The sequence below is a fragment of the Centroberyx affinis genome, unplaced genomic scaffold, assembly GCF_046629955.1.
Source record: "Centroberyx affinis isolate AG114_WGS23_722 - 3 ecotype Tasmania unplaced genomic scaffold, CSIRO-AGI_Caff_v1 ptg002087l_1, whole genome shotgun sequence".
In the NCBI taxonomy this organism is placed as follows: domain Eukaryota; kingdom Metazoa; phylum Chordata; class Actinopteri; order Beryciformes; family Berycidae; genus Centroberyx; species Centroberyx affinis.
Window position 1 is genome coordinate 504,126 of NW_027280413.1, and position 15,807 is coordinate 519,932.

Here is a 15,807-nt window from a genome sequence, read left to right on the forward strand (position 1 = left end):
CTTGAAACTCTGTGTTATGGACTGCATCATACTCTACTCTCTGGATGGCTCTTGAGGCTGTTCTCAGGACCTCCTGCTAGTCAAACAGATATAATCTCCAGGAATGTAAATGTAATCATCTGCCTCTTGTAATAATCCTGCAGTGCATTAATTAAATTTTCTGTTCCTATAGCCACTGAACATGACAGTGCCATTAGAGCAAATGCGTAAAAATGCAGTAAGTATTGTTTCTTTTAACCATTTGCACTTTGAATGGCCATGCTCCCATGTTTCTCCATCTCATCTTGTTTTGAGGCTCTTCTTATGTTCTTATGATGATAGATTTATTCGTTTCAGTTGATAACAACGCCTGACCAGACCCTGTCACTTGTCCCATTGCAGTGTGACTGTAAAGGCGTCTTTGCCGAGGAGCTGAAGACGTTTCTCAAATCTGTGACGTCAAATAATCAAGAGGGCAAGGATCTTCTCACAGAACTTCAGGCAAATGCTGAACTTCTGCCAACATATCAAGAGGTTAGTGATCAAAACTATGATTCAGTGCGTTTTTTTGACAGATGTTGGACAGTATGAACAACGTTGTACCGGCTCTGGGTATTCAGACTAGACATAATCCTAAGTGTGCTGTGTTTCTCTTCCAGCTCAACAAAACCTGCCCAATGAGAACGGAAAGGAGATCTTCACACTGGCTTAAGCAGTACATCTTTTTCCTCCAGATGCTAAACCAAAACGACTGCTAGAGGAAAGCCCTGCTTTGAATGTGCTGCTCAGAATCTCACGGCTTGTGACAAGTATGACAAGTACACATTTATAGAACACATTGTATAGTTTGGCAATGTTTACACATTTTTATAACAAGCTTTTAGTTTCCATCTTACCCACCAAAGTATTTTGAAGTATACCCTTTTTTCAGTTTTGTGCCAGGCAGCTTATATTGTTAATGGTTAGAGTACTATTTTCATGTAATGTTTTTACTCCAAGTCATGAAATGATATATTCGATACATATATTTTCTATTTAGAATTTAAAATTGCAATCAGGGAATTTATATATTTATTAGTCTATTTATCAGTCTATTTATCTGTGTATTTATTTATTTATTTTATTTATTGTTTTCTTGTTGTTTTATTAGGATCCCCATTAGCTGCCAAATTAAGGACAGCTAGTCTTCTTGGGGAAGACTCCTTATTTATTTATTTATCATCTCATGCAGATGATCTATCCAGTTGATTGGGTTGCATGTACTGTATGTTGTACAGAAATAATATCCCCAAATTGGAAGAGTTTATTTCAGTTCAGAAATATTGTGCTGCTGTCTTCAAATAAATCAACTATTTTCATATTTGTTTGTAAACACTTTATTGAACTGCTGAACAGAAATGTACACTGTTCAGATACCAAAATGAAAAAGCACTTAAGAATTTACCCCTTATGCCTTAACCATTAACTCAAATGCTTCATGCTGTGCACAGTATATACAAATAATAGAACAGTTTCTCTTTATGTCAGTGAATATTCAGTTATGCCATGGCTGGTGAGGAGGAGGAGGAAGTGGTGAAGGAGGAGAGGACACAGCTAGAAGAGGTGGGATGAAACAGAACAGTCAGATAAGATGTGACAGTGTGGCTGCATTCATCAAAGTTCCCCACCTTCTGTTTGACCCAAAACTGAGGAACACGGCGAGGACAAGAGAGCAGTGTCATTACAAGCGAGAATACTTGCAATATGGAGAGAGAGAGAGAGAGAGAGAGACAGACAGACAGACAGAGAGAGAGAGAGAGAGAGAGAGAGAGAGAGAGAAGACAAAGAGCTGTGGTGATTCACTGGTTCTTTTATCTATTCTATCCATCTGGAGAGCAGTGAGAGTTGACATGTTTGCATGCCTGCGCACACAAACACTCATGCACTCACTTGAACCTGCATAAATATGCATAACTTATAAATATGCAGGGCTATGTATCCAGATGCACACACACGCACACACACACACACACACACACACACAGCAAGTGTAGAGAGAAAGCTGAGATTTACTTACATTTTGATTCCTAAAACAGCCCCATTTTGCTTTCAGCGATCTTACTCATAGCGCTCGTGCGTTTTGCGGGTGGCTGGGTACCTGTCAACCCACATCAGGCGAAAAGCACTCAGGAGTTTTGTCATGACTTGAATGGTTGCACAGGAGATCTTAGAAAATTTAAAACCATATCGGCCCAAGTCTCCAGAAGAGCAGAAGATGACTGACAGGCTTTGTGCACAAGTGTCCACAAGATGAGGTTTGCCTTATCTGCTCTTACAGCCTCACTCTGTCGGCTCGATCTCTCATACGCCTCTTGTTACTTCCTTTTCACCACATAGAATCACACCTCGCTTTCTAAAGAAAGCAAGTTGCTCAGAGACCCTTTCACACCGTTAACAAAGTATGATTCGGAACATTTGACGATCAGCATATGTGTTTGGGAGTGGCACGGTCCTGTGTAGCAGCAGTAGCCACTGTGCACCAACAAGAGCCTTTGAACTGCGAAGGCCACGAGTTTAGAGGAGCAGCAGCTGCACCTTTGAACACGGAAGCCTACCAAGAGCCGTTTCTGGGCAGGAGGCAGCTGGAGAGAGAGACGCTCTGAAGTATAGGACAGACCCACAGTGTGCTTCGGCTCGCCTGTCTATCCACGGCCTCACCTACGACCTCTGACCTCCTGACCCGGACCGGCCGCAGAGCCTTTGATGCCCTGACAGCATGCAGCACTCAGAGGTTGAGTCACAAGAAAGGGCCGGGAGGGACGGGGTGGGGGGGGGTGGACGGGGGGGGGTGGACGGGGTGGGGGGGTGGGTGAAGAGCATACCATCCCTTCCTGAGTATGATGAAAGCCTGCAGCATGTCACGGGGATTGATAGCAACAAGGGTAATCGTAATAAAAAAATGCACAGTGGAAAAAACACAAAACACACTGATATTTTCCCAATACACAGAATATGATGTAACAGTCCCTTCTGCTATTTTTAGACGAGTGGACAGTGGAAGGGGGGTGGTGGGTGTGGCAAGTAGACAAGATTAGTTGATATATTAAATATTAAATTGAATGATTGAGTCGATTTGAAGTGAACATTTTTCAGTGCATACTCCCTGGCCTCTTTAGTAGCTGTATTAGGAATCTATAATATTATCAGTTTGGACAGCGGGACATTAAAGTCTTCCCTGGTGATGTTGGATGGGTTCATATTTATGATGCTGTGGGGAGAAGAGGAAGCAGCCTCAGTTTTCTTCTGTCTGAGACAGGTACTCAAAACAAGCCTGACAGCGCTGGCATTCAATAAGGTTTTGAACAAAAAAAAAGAATTTTATTTGAGAGCCCCTCTCATTCCTGAATAGATATTTGAAACATTCCCTCAGGTTTTTAGTGGGAGATTTGTCACTTTTTCAACAACAAATGAATGCATCATCCATTCCATTGCAACCCATGTAAGAAAATAAAGGAACAAGGTAGTTATTTAACTTATAAATACTATAGCCATACCATGAAATCAGAACCTTTCAAGCATTATTTGCCATGAATTCATATCTAATATTACCCTTACAAATTGGGTCTTTACGTTCACCTTAGACTTGCTTATTGCTATGTAATTTAGAGAATGGTAGCAGCAAACAGCAAACACAAACAAGTATTTTATTTTTTCACTCATTTGGATCTGTCCTTGGGTCTTAAGGCGTTAACCCATCTATTATACTACTTTATAGATGTAGATGTTTGTGGGTGAGAAGGTTAAAAGCTGTTTATTCTTCCTCCTGTCAAAATGAGTTAAGTCACTGTAAGGTGACACTTGGCATGTCACTAGCTGAGTTTCTGCATGCCACCATGCTCAGCATGCAAGATAGCAGCTTGAACTGAATGCTGACAGATATTGTGCACGATTTATCGTCCAAAGCAGAACATTGCAGAAATGATGGCTGCGACTGAAGGTGACATTGGTCCGGACATGAAACTCTGGCAAGGATAGATGAAGAATATGAGTTTCTGATCTAATCTTCTGTCTGGTTATAAACCTGTCTTTCATAGAATCTCTATTTCATTCATTAAAATCCTTAACAGGCATAAAATCCTTCACAGAGGGTTTATGCCTCTAGAAGCAACTGTTCTCTTCCTCCATTAGGTGGCCTCAGCAGCCCGCTGCCCTGCACAAGACATGAGATGGGACCCATGTCATTATTCAGTTTCATAACCCCCCCCCCCCTTTAATTAACCAAACTACACTACATTGCAGATTTAATGATGTCCATTTGGAGGAAAGTACTGTGTTGGAACAAGAGGTTGGTCAAACGTTTAATCATATAATTACAGCACAGCAGGACTACAAGAGGAATCTGCATAAGTAGACGACTATTATTACAGGGTCGATTTCCAAAGGCCACAGTCACATGGTTTCATTCCTACTTCACTTTCTCTTGAATGGGACAGCGTCACAGCTCTGGTGTGAAACTGAGCTGCCGGAGCGCACAGTCGCTGTGATTTGGGCGCAGACGCGCAGTGAGGCGGCAGGGGGACGCAGCGAGAGCGGTGACGGCAGAGTGACATTTGCATCATGTTGTGTGTATTCTTTATCAGTGAACAACAGTCTAGGATGCAGGTACCAAAAAAGAAGCGATCGGATTATTTTTGTTTTTCTCGGTGATGGACAGTCTGGGTGGCAAATGGATGGACTTTGCGCTGCGAAGTTCTTATGGAAGCGATGGGACATTTTTTTTTTTAATCTTTAGCCAAAATCTGGCTGCTGCTGACTGCATGTCTGTGAGTAAGAGGTGAGTATGATGAAAGATTAAAATCATTTTTAAAAGCCTTTCGGGTATGTAGATCGAAAGGCGTGACTCTTAATTTGACTACTGTACATTATTCAGAAACCACACAGTCTGTTACACAAGACGCACTTTAATGGTGTGAGCGGGAAAAACCTGCTTTAACAGTTGTACTTGTGGATCTAGTAGACTATTTCAAATCCGATTACTGGCACTAGACAATAATATAGGCTATAGATCTATAAATGCATAGATGTAATCAGAGCTAACATAAACAAGAGAAGAAGTCAAAATAAAGATGAAAATCTTTGAAACATGGTTAAATTTTTATGAGAGAAATTTCACAATTATCACCTAAATTAATGCACATATAGTCAATGTAATGTACTTCATTTTTTAATCCCCAGTGCTGCTGATGACTTCTGTAAGCAGACAGTGGATTGCTGAAATAATGGACATTTGGGTCCTGTAAAGTGGGTAGAGAAGATCTCATATCCAGTCATTTCCCTGAGGGAATAAGTACCACTATCACCTGTGCACTGCATCTCAAAGGATGTCAAATCTCATACACAAAGTCAGGGGGGAAAAGCCCTGCCCAGAGAGGGTTTGCCTCGAACATCTCATGCTTCATCATTTATCAAAAGACACAAAGACACATCATGGGAATTGCATGCATGGATGGAGTTCAGAAGCCTCATAGATTACCAGTTACCTATGGCTTTGATGTAGCATCACCCTACAATATGACTTGACTGAACACTCCCTCCACCCACACACGTTCAGGGATGGATGTGATGAACTTTACAACTGTCATCGACAATGGGTTATTGGACGAGGCACCATCGAGCCGCGTCCTAACCGGCTGCTTCCTCTCGCTGCTCATCCTCACCACCTTGCTGGGAAACACCCTAGTTTGCGCTGCCGTCACCAAGTTCCGCCATCTGCGCTCTAAAGTCACCAACTTCTTTGTGATCTCGCTGGCTGTGTCGGACCTCTTGGTTGCCATCCTGGTGATGCCGTGGAAGGCGGTGACAGAGATCGCCGGCTTCTGGCCGTTCGGCTCCTTCTGCGACACCTGGGTGGCCTTTGACATCATGTGCTCCACCGCATCCATCTTGAACCTGTGTGTGATAAGCGTGGACCGCTACTGGGCCATCTCCAGCCCCTTTCGCTATGAGAGGAAGATGACACCCAGAGTGGCGTATGTGATGATCAGCGTGGCCTGGACCCTGTCTGTCCTCATTTCCTTCATCCCGGTGCAGCTCAACTGGCACAAGGCCCAGATAAAATCCTCTCTCACCGGCTCCTCCGGCTCTCTGGCATCCAACACCACAGCCGGGGCTTACCGCGGCCCAGAGAACTGCGACTCAAGCCTGAACAGGACCTACGCCATCTCCACCTCTCTCATAAGTTTCTACATCCCAGTGGTCATCATGGTGGCCACCTACACCCAGATCTACCGCATTGCCCACAGGCAGATCAGGAGGATCTCTGCCCTGGAGCGAGCGGCCGAAAGTGCCAAGAACAGACATGACAGCATGGGGGGCGGCTCCAGCATCGGCGAGTCGGAGAGCTCCTTTAAAATGACATTCAAGCGAGAGACCAAGGTCCTGAAGACGTTGTCAGTGATCATGGGGGTGTTCGTGTGCTGCTGGCTCCCATTCTTCATCCTCAACTGCATGGTGCCTTTCTGTGAGCAGTCGAGCGGAGGGGAAGCGTTCCCCTGCATCAGCCCCACCACCTTTGATGTGTTTGTGTGGTTCGGCTGGGCGAACTCCTCGCTCAACCCCATCATCTATGCCTTCAACGCAGATTTCCGCAAGGCCTTCTCCATCCTGCTGGGCTGCCACAGACTGCATCCAGGAGGCCACGGCATAGAGACGGTCAGTCTAAACAAGAACTGACTCATGACGCTCTCACAGCACTGACTCACGCTCAGTGCTAAGAGTCCATCGTTCCTGCAGAGGCCAGTCTGATCGACTTGGAAAGGGGACACTGCTGTGTGTTAACCTCCGTGTGCTTGCAGGATTCAGTGACCCTGTATGTACCTGTGTTTGCATTGAGCTAGTGGTCTTCCTGTGTACGGACTGTTAGAGCGAGCGCGCTATCCTAAACCCGGTCACTATGCTGTCATCAGCTGGAAGAAGCTCCAAAGAGAGGAGAGGGGATTTGGGGTTTGAGATTAAGACTCGCCTCTGTTGTGCCAGGGAACTGGGAGAGCAGCGGTGCTGACACGCCCCTGGGATAGATAATCCCATGACTGGGCAGCACACACTCTAATGCTGTCAGACACCGCTCTCTTCAATACCGTCACACAAACACACACACACACACACAAACACAAACACTGTCAGAGCATGCATCCTCCAAATATAACTGCAGCACACAACATACACACATGACAACAAATTACACGACAGCACACAAAAACACTGTCATTCATTAAGTACAACATACCCTGCTCTGCGAGGAACCCAGCGTTAAAGCGTCAAACCAAATCATATTTCTACATAGATGAACACGTAGGTGATGTACATCCGCAAGTGGCTTAAATTTAAAGCTAGAATGAAAATAGATTTGATTTTACATCTGGCATAATGCATTAATGTTGTGATTTCAAAAGAATGTGCTGAAAAGCGGACACTTGTGAAAATGTGATGTGAATTTCTTTTGAAAGTAAAGGTGAACACGTCACGTACAAGAAAAAATGCTTTGACACTGTCGTCTCTGTCAAACTACAGGCTGATTCAAAGTGTGTTTTACTGCAGATATTGGTTCATATTAATCATTTTGATCCATTCCAAATGTTAAACCGTCAGATTTTTAAACCAAATTTACTCAACAGACACCTCATAAATAATTCCATGAGAAATATCTGCTTCATTAGTACACTGAAAAGTAGTTTTATGAATGAGCGTCTCATGTTACATTGTGTGTCCTGTGTTTGTTCCAAAACAACAGCAGATGGCCTCATCTAAGGAAAAGGGAGAGACCTACATAAAAGCTTTCCTTGACTTGTGATGTTTTTGACTGTTGTGATTGTTATGGGACATAACTAACGTAATTGATGGAATTATGTTGTATGAGTAAATCACGGTTTCAAATTGCTCTTTTAAGTGTAACTTCCAAATATGATATTTGTACCATTGTAGCAGAGAATATAAAGAATTGGACGTGTTTTCATCATCATCATCATCATCATCATCATCATCATCATCATCTATGATTACCTCAAATTTGTTGTACCGTATTCCTACACTAACTTGCTTCATCAGTTAGCTACAGTGAGCAGTCATGATACAAACAAAAGCTTTAGGCGTGTGTACCTTGCTAAACACAATCTCTTTAGAAGATGTAGCTGTTATACAGATCGACCAATGAATACATATTGTTATACTGCATTTCCAACAGTATGACCCACCAGTTGAAACAGTTGTGCAGTGTCTGCTTCACTCATGTGGAAATATCCCAATACACAGCTTAATAAAAAGTGTGTTTGTTCACTTCAGGAAATCATCTGTGTGGTATATTTGTGATTGGCTGTACAGCTTTGACCTCCACAGATCAAACTCAATCTCCCTGAAGCTCTTTTAACACCAAACAACAGAGGGTTAAGGCCAACTAGACCAGCTGTGTCTCACATCGAAAATTTCACCCTAGCATGTGTGTGCGGTGCGTGTGCGTGTGTGTGTTCAGTCTGGTGATGTATTGTCGTCATTAGCAAAGTGAAAGGCCCAATCTGGAGTCGAGTATAGCCTGGAATAAAGTAAAGTGCAGCGCCCACTGTAGCACCACTTTTACCCCACTACTGGTCTTGTTTCTTTCATTCATTGCACTGAAGACATTTTTCATTCTCAAATGACTGACTGTACTCTTAAAACAAAACTGACAACACTTGACAGCTAAACATGAGTTTTGGGCCACAACTGCGATCAGAAGAGGTTGAGTTGATGGCCAGTCTCGGTTTTCAGTCGTTCAGTGACTTTGTATATTGAGGAGGCACCTGTCACGAGAACCTGCAGGTCCTGATCTATTCAGATACTTGAATGGGGAGTGAAGGGAAACAGAGGTACTTGAAGTGTGAAGCAGTCACAGCGACATGTGATGGATTGTGCAGTGGGAATCAGTTGAACTTCCCTCCTAGATCTCTCCTTGCCATGTTGAAAAGGCGGAGTCACCAAAGGCACAGACTCTTGACTTGTATCATGGGGTGCTTTTTGACTTCTCTTCTCACACCACCCAATCTGTGGAAACTGCCTCAATATGCTAGCGATTTTCTCAGTTTCAACTGATAATAAAGTAATTCAAAATCTAAGTTGATTTGGGGTTTATTTTTCATTTGTTAAGCTCAAAACTTGCTTGAAAAGCTTTTACACACCTACAGTGACAGGTGTGTAGGAAAGGCGCAGGCAGATCATAATTGATAGTGATCGTTTATTAAGCTAAAATCAAGAAAGGCAATGAGCGTCTGTAGATGGGCATGGTCTGCCAGCTTTTCATAAAAATCTGAATGAAATGAATTCTAGTCTAAAATTGTTCCGATGTCTTATCAAATGAGCATTAAAAAGCATGATTACAGAGTCGTGAGAGGCTCTCATTAACCAGCAAGTCTCAAAACATTTAGAGGACAGATCTCTTAATCAAATCAAATTCATGCTCATTACAAATGTGAAATACTGAGATGATCACACTCTTACTCTCCCTCTCTCGCTCGCTCTCTGACACACACACACACACACACATACACGCACACATACACAAACACAGAGTTGTCCTTTAAAGCCCATTTTCTCGGGGCTCCGGACTGTCCTTGCCTCCGCGAAACCTCCTCAAGCGTGCCACAGGAAGGGAACAGCAATTAATTTGACTGACATCATTCAGAGTGATGGCTGAGGTGGCGGCAAGGCAGGGTGTGTATATGTGTGTGTGTGTGTGTGTGTGTGTGTGTGTATGTGTGTGTGGCGCAGCACCACTATCACCTGCTCCAGCACCCAACCCAGAACCCCTGCAATGTCAACCACACACTATAAACACAGAGAAATTGTTTCCCCCGCGCTATCTCTCCTCTCCGCTAGAACTTGTGAGATTCTCAAAGCGATACTGTCTTTTCAGATCAGCACATCAGAAAAGTGATGTTAGACGTGGCAACTTCAGATGATGCTAATGACTGGCCTTAGGGAGCCGATTTACTGAGACGGGGAGAAGGAGAGAGAGAGAGAGGGAGGGAAAGGGAGAGAGTCTTGCATAAGTATCCAATGATGGAAAAAAAAAAATGATGCAAAGGAAGCTCAGTAAATATCACAAAAGTATCACTAAAGTCAGAGGTTTGCACTAGTGCCAAAACTCTATAATACTATTAGTACTCTATGGTCACATGTTATTTAGAAGTTAGTAGTCAGACAAATGGAGGAATTTGTGATAGACAGGTAAACACATGGAATGGTAAAGTGGATCTTCAATGTAGTTAATGATTTCCTCGCCGCCCTCTCTCTTCAGGCGAGATCTCAGGGAATTAAAATGCAATTAAAGAGTTTGCAATAATCTGTATTACTCTCCATTAAATATGTATTATTCACAACTGGCAGAGCTATCATAATTGCGCTGGAGCCTAATGCATTTTTAATACCTCACACGACACCAAGATAAGGATAATTGAGAGTGAGTGCGGTGCTGACTCCAGCCAAAGTGCGTCAACACACTTGCATGCTGACAGACATGAATGCACTTTGCATGTTGAAAAATGTTGCCGCTCTGTTAATCTGTGTCTGGTCTCCTTGATGAGGTGAACCGGCTCTCTATATCCATTTCCAGCTGATAGCAAAGGGAGGGATCAACAGGATGGGCACACATCAGGAGCAACGCAGAGTCAGCTAGAGGGAAACTGCTCTCCTTCAGGGTCGACATAGGCTTCCTGTGGTATAAATTGTGGAATAAATTGAAAAATGACACTCATGTGAACACAGATGTGATCTCAGCAATTGGCTATTTCATCCAGCTCCGCAAACATAGATACATAAGCCTGGAGATCGCCCGCACATCCCTTGACCTTTGGTGTCTGTCCTTTGCATCGAGCCCTCCATCCTTCTTTCTCATTTACTCTTGCTCTTCATTTCTCTTTCTTATCACACCCCTCTGGTCCCCTCCTCCACCCTCCCTCTGTTTACTGTTTGTGCTTTGGGCTGCTGGCAGTGCCCTGTTGCCATTTGTCACTCCAACTGGCTCCAGTAGAGAGGACAAGCCCTACGACCCCACCGCTGGGAAGGCGCAAGGGGAAAGAGGGGAAAGGGAGAATCACAGAGGGGAGATGGGGGAAGAGAGAAGAAAGAGAACAGACCAAATAAAAAGGGGACCCCCTGATTTCCAGCTCTTTTCCACTTGTAAGGAGGAGGAAAAAAGAGAGAGAAAAGAGAGAGAGAGAGAGAGAGAGAGAGAAGAGCCTGTGGCCCATAGAGGGAGCAGCAACAGGCCTTCCTGCAAGAAGTTCAGAGCAACTGTCAAGCAAACATCCTCATTAATCCACTCATCTCACGACCCCATTCACATCTCACTGCACTCTCTCCATCTATTTATTCACATGCCATTGCCCCTTCATCAGTGTGTTTTGTTTTTTGTTTTTTTTTCATTTTTTGAGCTCTCTGTCTTCTTCTGGTCTTTCCCTTACAATAAACGGAAGAAGTTCCCATGAAATGAATAACTTGAGATGAACAAAAACCTCAATTACACCTGTACTGTCTTTTAAGTCAGGAATGATAATTGGTTCCTTTTTAAACTACAAAATATTCTGAGTTACTGAACTAAATATCAGACAATATGATACACCGATGCAGTGTAGGATACTATAGCTTTGCCATGAAGTGACCTCTACTGGAAAGGAGCCAGTGATGGAGATGAGTTGACCTGGGTCTGCCCTAAATTCAGCCCAGTCACAGCCTCCAGGGAAATAAAGACAGATTTGATGTATTGGCCAAATAATTGCTCAAATCAGCCTCATCTCTGACCTATCAAAGGTTGTCATTGAGGCGGGGTAGAAACACCACTGAAGCATGTTAAATGAGTACTAAGCCAAATCGGTGAATACTATGAATGAATGATGAATAATAAAGCGGGTGTAAATGAGCTGGGTTGATGAATAGAGGGTTTTCAACAGTGTGATGTCCACTCCAGCCCCGCTCCGCAGCTTAGCTGGGAAGAAGGGCTGTCTGGCAGAGACGGCTCTGAGTGGCGATCATGCTAATGATGCTAATGTTAATGCTAATGCTGGTAGGATGCCCCATGGGTGAATTGTGAGCATGCTAATGCTAATCAGCTAGCCGGTGGGGGAAAGCAGATGTGCCTTATCTATTTAAGCCCGGCGCATCGGCAGCAGGAACTGACACAGAGCCGGGCTGAGAGACTAACAGATTGTCATCCCTCCCACCTGGGCTGAAGATAGGTCATGACTGCTGTCCTGAGCGCATTAGTAAACAGTGGAGAGGATGAGTGGATTGTTAGTTGATGACCTTGTGCGTCAAGCTATCTGAGGAAATGTACTGTTCAGCCCCTTTTTCAAATTGTTAGATATATCCTGGTGTTATCTACCACTGAGTTTCAAATTCATGTGAAGTTTTGATAAAGCCTCTTAACTATGAAATAACAAGTACATACATTCAGATATGGTTGAAAATCTACATTGTAATGGAGAGCCCATACAGATAAAGAAAGGAGGACATTGGGTTCAGTGGGTATGAACGCTGGGGCAAAGTCTCTACATTTACAGTAGCGTAGGAGAGTGAAGGGACACAGGAAGGTAAGGACAGAAAAATAAAGCAGAAATTACATGCTTAGGGGTGTGGGCGCTTTGCTGTATGAATCATCTTACATGCGTGTTTACTGCAACGTGGTACAGAGAGGAACAGAGGAACGACGAGTTAAAGTTAGTACTGTCTAACATTCTTATTCAAGCGCAGGCTTTGACCTCTCTTCTGTCTTTACATAAGAGTTGAAAACTAGGTCAAACAGGCTAAATGTATTCTTATTTGTGAATGTGAGTATGAGGATAGCCATTTTTTTGGTTCATACAAAGTAGTTGATATAACAGTTTGTTATAACAATACTGTACCTTGTAAGTGTCCTGTAATGCATTGATTAGAAAGGGATCTGTCAGGAATAGAGGGGTCAGAGAGGGCAGAAACCAGACCAGCCTAAACGCTTTGCAAGAAAATAGAAAAAGGCCATGGCATGTTTTTATTTTTTTTTGTTCTGCTCTCTGCATCTGAAAAGGGGATTAACAGAGCGGGAGGATAGTACAGAAGACCACTCAGCAACAGACATCCCACTCCAGTGATGGCACAGTGACAAGCTGAACAAACATCCCCAGCAGAGAGACGGAAAGAGCAGAGAAGCAAGAAAGAGAGAGAGAGAGAGAAAGAGAGAGAGAGAGAGGGAGAGGGAGAGAAAGGGATAGATAGATGAGTATAGGAACGAACTGGGCACAGACTATGACAGGGCATGTGATAAGAAAATAGCTTGTGTACCAGCTGCTGTCCCCTTTCCTTGACCAAACGAACACTGAGAACCATCGCCAGAGTAAGCTTATGCAGTTCATTTATTTGTTTATTTATATTTTTAATTTAGTTAGTTTTGACATGGGATCCATGCAGACTTTTGGTGTTTGTCAGGACTTTGTGTTCTTCTCATGATGTTTCCTAATGGAGCCCTACAGGTATGAGAGAAGGACGACAGAGAGAGAGAGAGAGAGTGAAAGAGACAGACAGACAGAGAGAGGGAGAGAGAGAGAGAGAGACAGTGCGAGAGAGAGATACACACAGAGACAGTGAGAGACAGAGTGAGAGAGAGACAGTGTGAGAGAGAGAAAGAGAGAGAGAGAGAGAGGGAGAGAGAGATCACTCTTGACGGATCAAAATTTTGTCTATTTCCAAAAAACACACTTTTCAGGAATAAAAAAGGGCTTATGCTCAAATTCTGAAAGGGATTTTTAATGGCTTTCATCAGCCCATGGGAAACGTACTCAACGAATTGGAGCATCATGCAAACTTAAAACTGAAATTTGAAAAAAAGAAAGAAAAATACAAAATACACAGTTAGAAGGTTTTCAAGTGAGAACGGCAACACATAAGTATATGTAGAACGGCGAACAGAGGAAAAAAGACATGACCAGAGAGGAGGGCCAGGGCAGGACAGGAGAGACAGCTTCACTCAGATGGGCCAGGAATAGAAACACCTCAAACATTCATTATTGCAGCTCGATGGTAGTGTGGCTGTGTGTTTGTGTGCCGGCTCTGAATTCCATAGGAGGGAAGCAGACAGCAGGCGCAGTTTGGGTCTATTTTAGGAAGGGTCTCGTCAAACAAGAAGCACAGTGGGAAGTCCTTGACCCTCTGGAAAACTATGAGTTCAGATGGGACCACGCGGGCACGAGCAGAGACAGACACACACACACACACACACAACAGAGTCTAGACATGGACACAGCTGGGAGACTGTGGGAACCAGCATTTTCGAATTTGGACTCACTATAAATAGTAAGAGATCCTTCACTTGGTTGTTGTCAGAGAACCATAACCATTGCACCACTTTCTGTTTCTCCCACACATCTGTACAGCTGAAAATCACAATGCAATCATCTGAAAATCAGGCCTTTTCCTTCACCTGCAGTGATATCAGAATTCAGACAAGAGAGCATGGCTGACAGCTTTTCTAAGGCCTTTACCTGTCAGGTTTTTACTTAATTTTATTTATTTATTTATCATTTTAGTTTAAAGCTGTTGAATTACCAACTGGAGACCAGTGGTTTCTGTTTGCACTGATATATTCATATAACAGCTGCATGACAGGAAAAAAAAGCAGTGTGTAAAAAAAGAAACAAAACTGACCAAATGCAAAGTGTGTTGTCTTAACCAGTTGTAACCCATATTAAGGCTTACTGTGCATATAACAATTTAATGTGATTCCCATAGAAAATGAGTGTTTTCACCCCCCCCCCCCCCCCCCCCCCCACACACACACACACACACACACACACTCCACAGAGGTCAAAGGTCAGGTTCAGCTACAGAACAGCCTCCCTGGAGCTGGTAGGGATTCAGTGTGTTACTCAAAGACGCGTCCTCTGCCCCCCCCCCCCCCCCCCCCCATATTACCCCTGTGTGACAGCTCTATCGCATGCCTGGAGGACACATGGCATTAACTGCAATGCAAGTAAAATCACCAATGGAACAATATACTCAGGAAGCTCAGTGGACAACAGAACAAACTGATTTCTGTTCCCCCTGTGTCGCACTCTTTGGCAAACACAGCAGCGACTGAATGCATTACATCCTCTAATTAAAATGCCAACCTTAACTAATCTGAAGAAGTGTTTACAAGTTAGGGTTCATCTCAGTTTTTTTCACAACTGTCAGCGTGGCGGTGCATTATGAGTATGGAACAGAGTGGATAAACTGTGTTGATAGGCTAATGCCTCTTATGGTCGTGAGATATCCCAACAAGTAATCTAAGCAAGAGGGTTAAAAACACACACGTGCATTCAACCATAAGCTCTCACTTTAAGCAAGCATTAGCAAATAGGGTAAGGGTTTATATGAACTTATGTTAGCTGGAGAGATAGTGTGGGAGATGGAAGGTTTTCCTTGGAGGACTGTTAATCTATATTTATCTCATCTAGAAGTCTGTTCCCCTGCTTAGCCCAACTTCCATTTATTAGTAATTCAGGATGTGACCGAACAGGAAAATCAGCCTATGTTGCTCAATACAGGACAAACTAGAACATGGCGTTTGCTGATATGTGATGGCTGAGAAGATCATATCCATTTCCCTTGTAAGAGTTTTCTGACTTGCTTTGCAGAGATGGTTCATGCAGCCTGGAGGAGCTCAGTCTCTGATCGCTGGTATCGGAATATGTGAACAAAGTGTGATTAAGCCACTTAGAAATCAATCCATCAAGCCGACGCATTTCCCATCGCTCCTCCTGACAGCACTCTTTGAGAAACACTCACTCTCCTGTTGCTGATCAACACTATCAA

The 15,807-nt window shown here is 43.5% G+C and overlaps 1 protein-coding gene across 1 annotated transcript; it reads left to right on the top strand.

The window, feature by feature from the left end:
• Nucleotides 1-5,571: 5,571 nt before the first annotated feature.
• On the top strand, nt 5,572-6,690 carry LOC139654440 (D(1) dopamine receptor-like). The gene has a single exon (XM_071531502.1). The coding sequence runs from the start codon at nt 5,572-5,574 to the stop codon at nt 6,688-6,690; it is 1,119 nt and encodes a 372-aa protein (XP_071387603.1).
• The last annotated feature ends 9,117 nt before the right edge of the window (nt 6,691-15,807 follow it).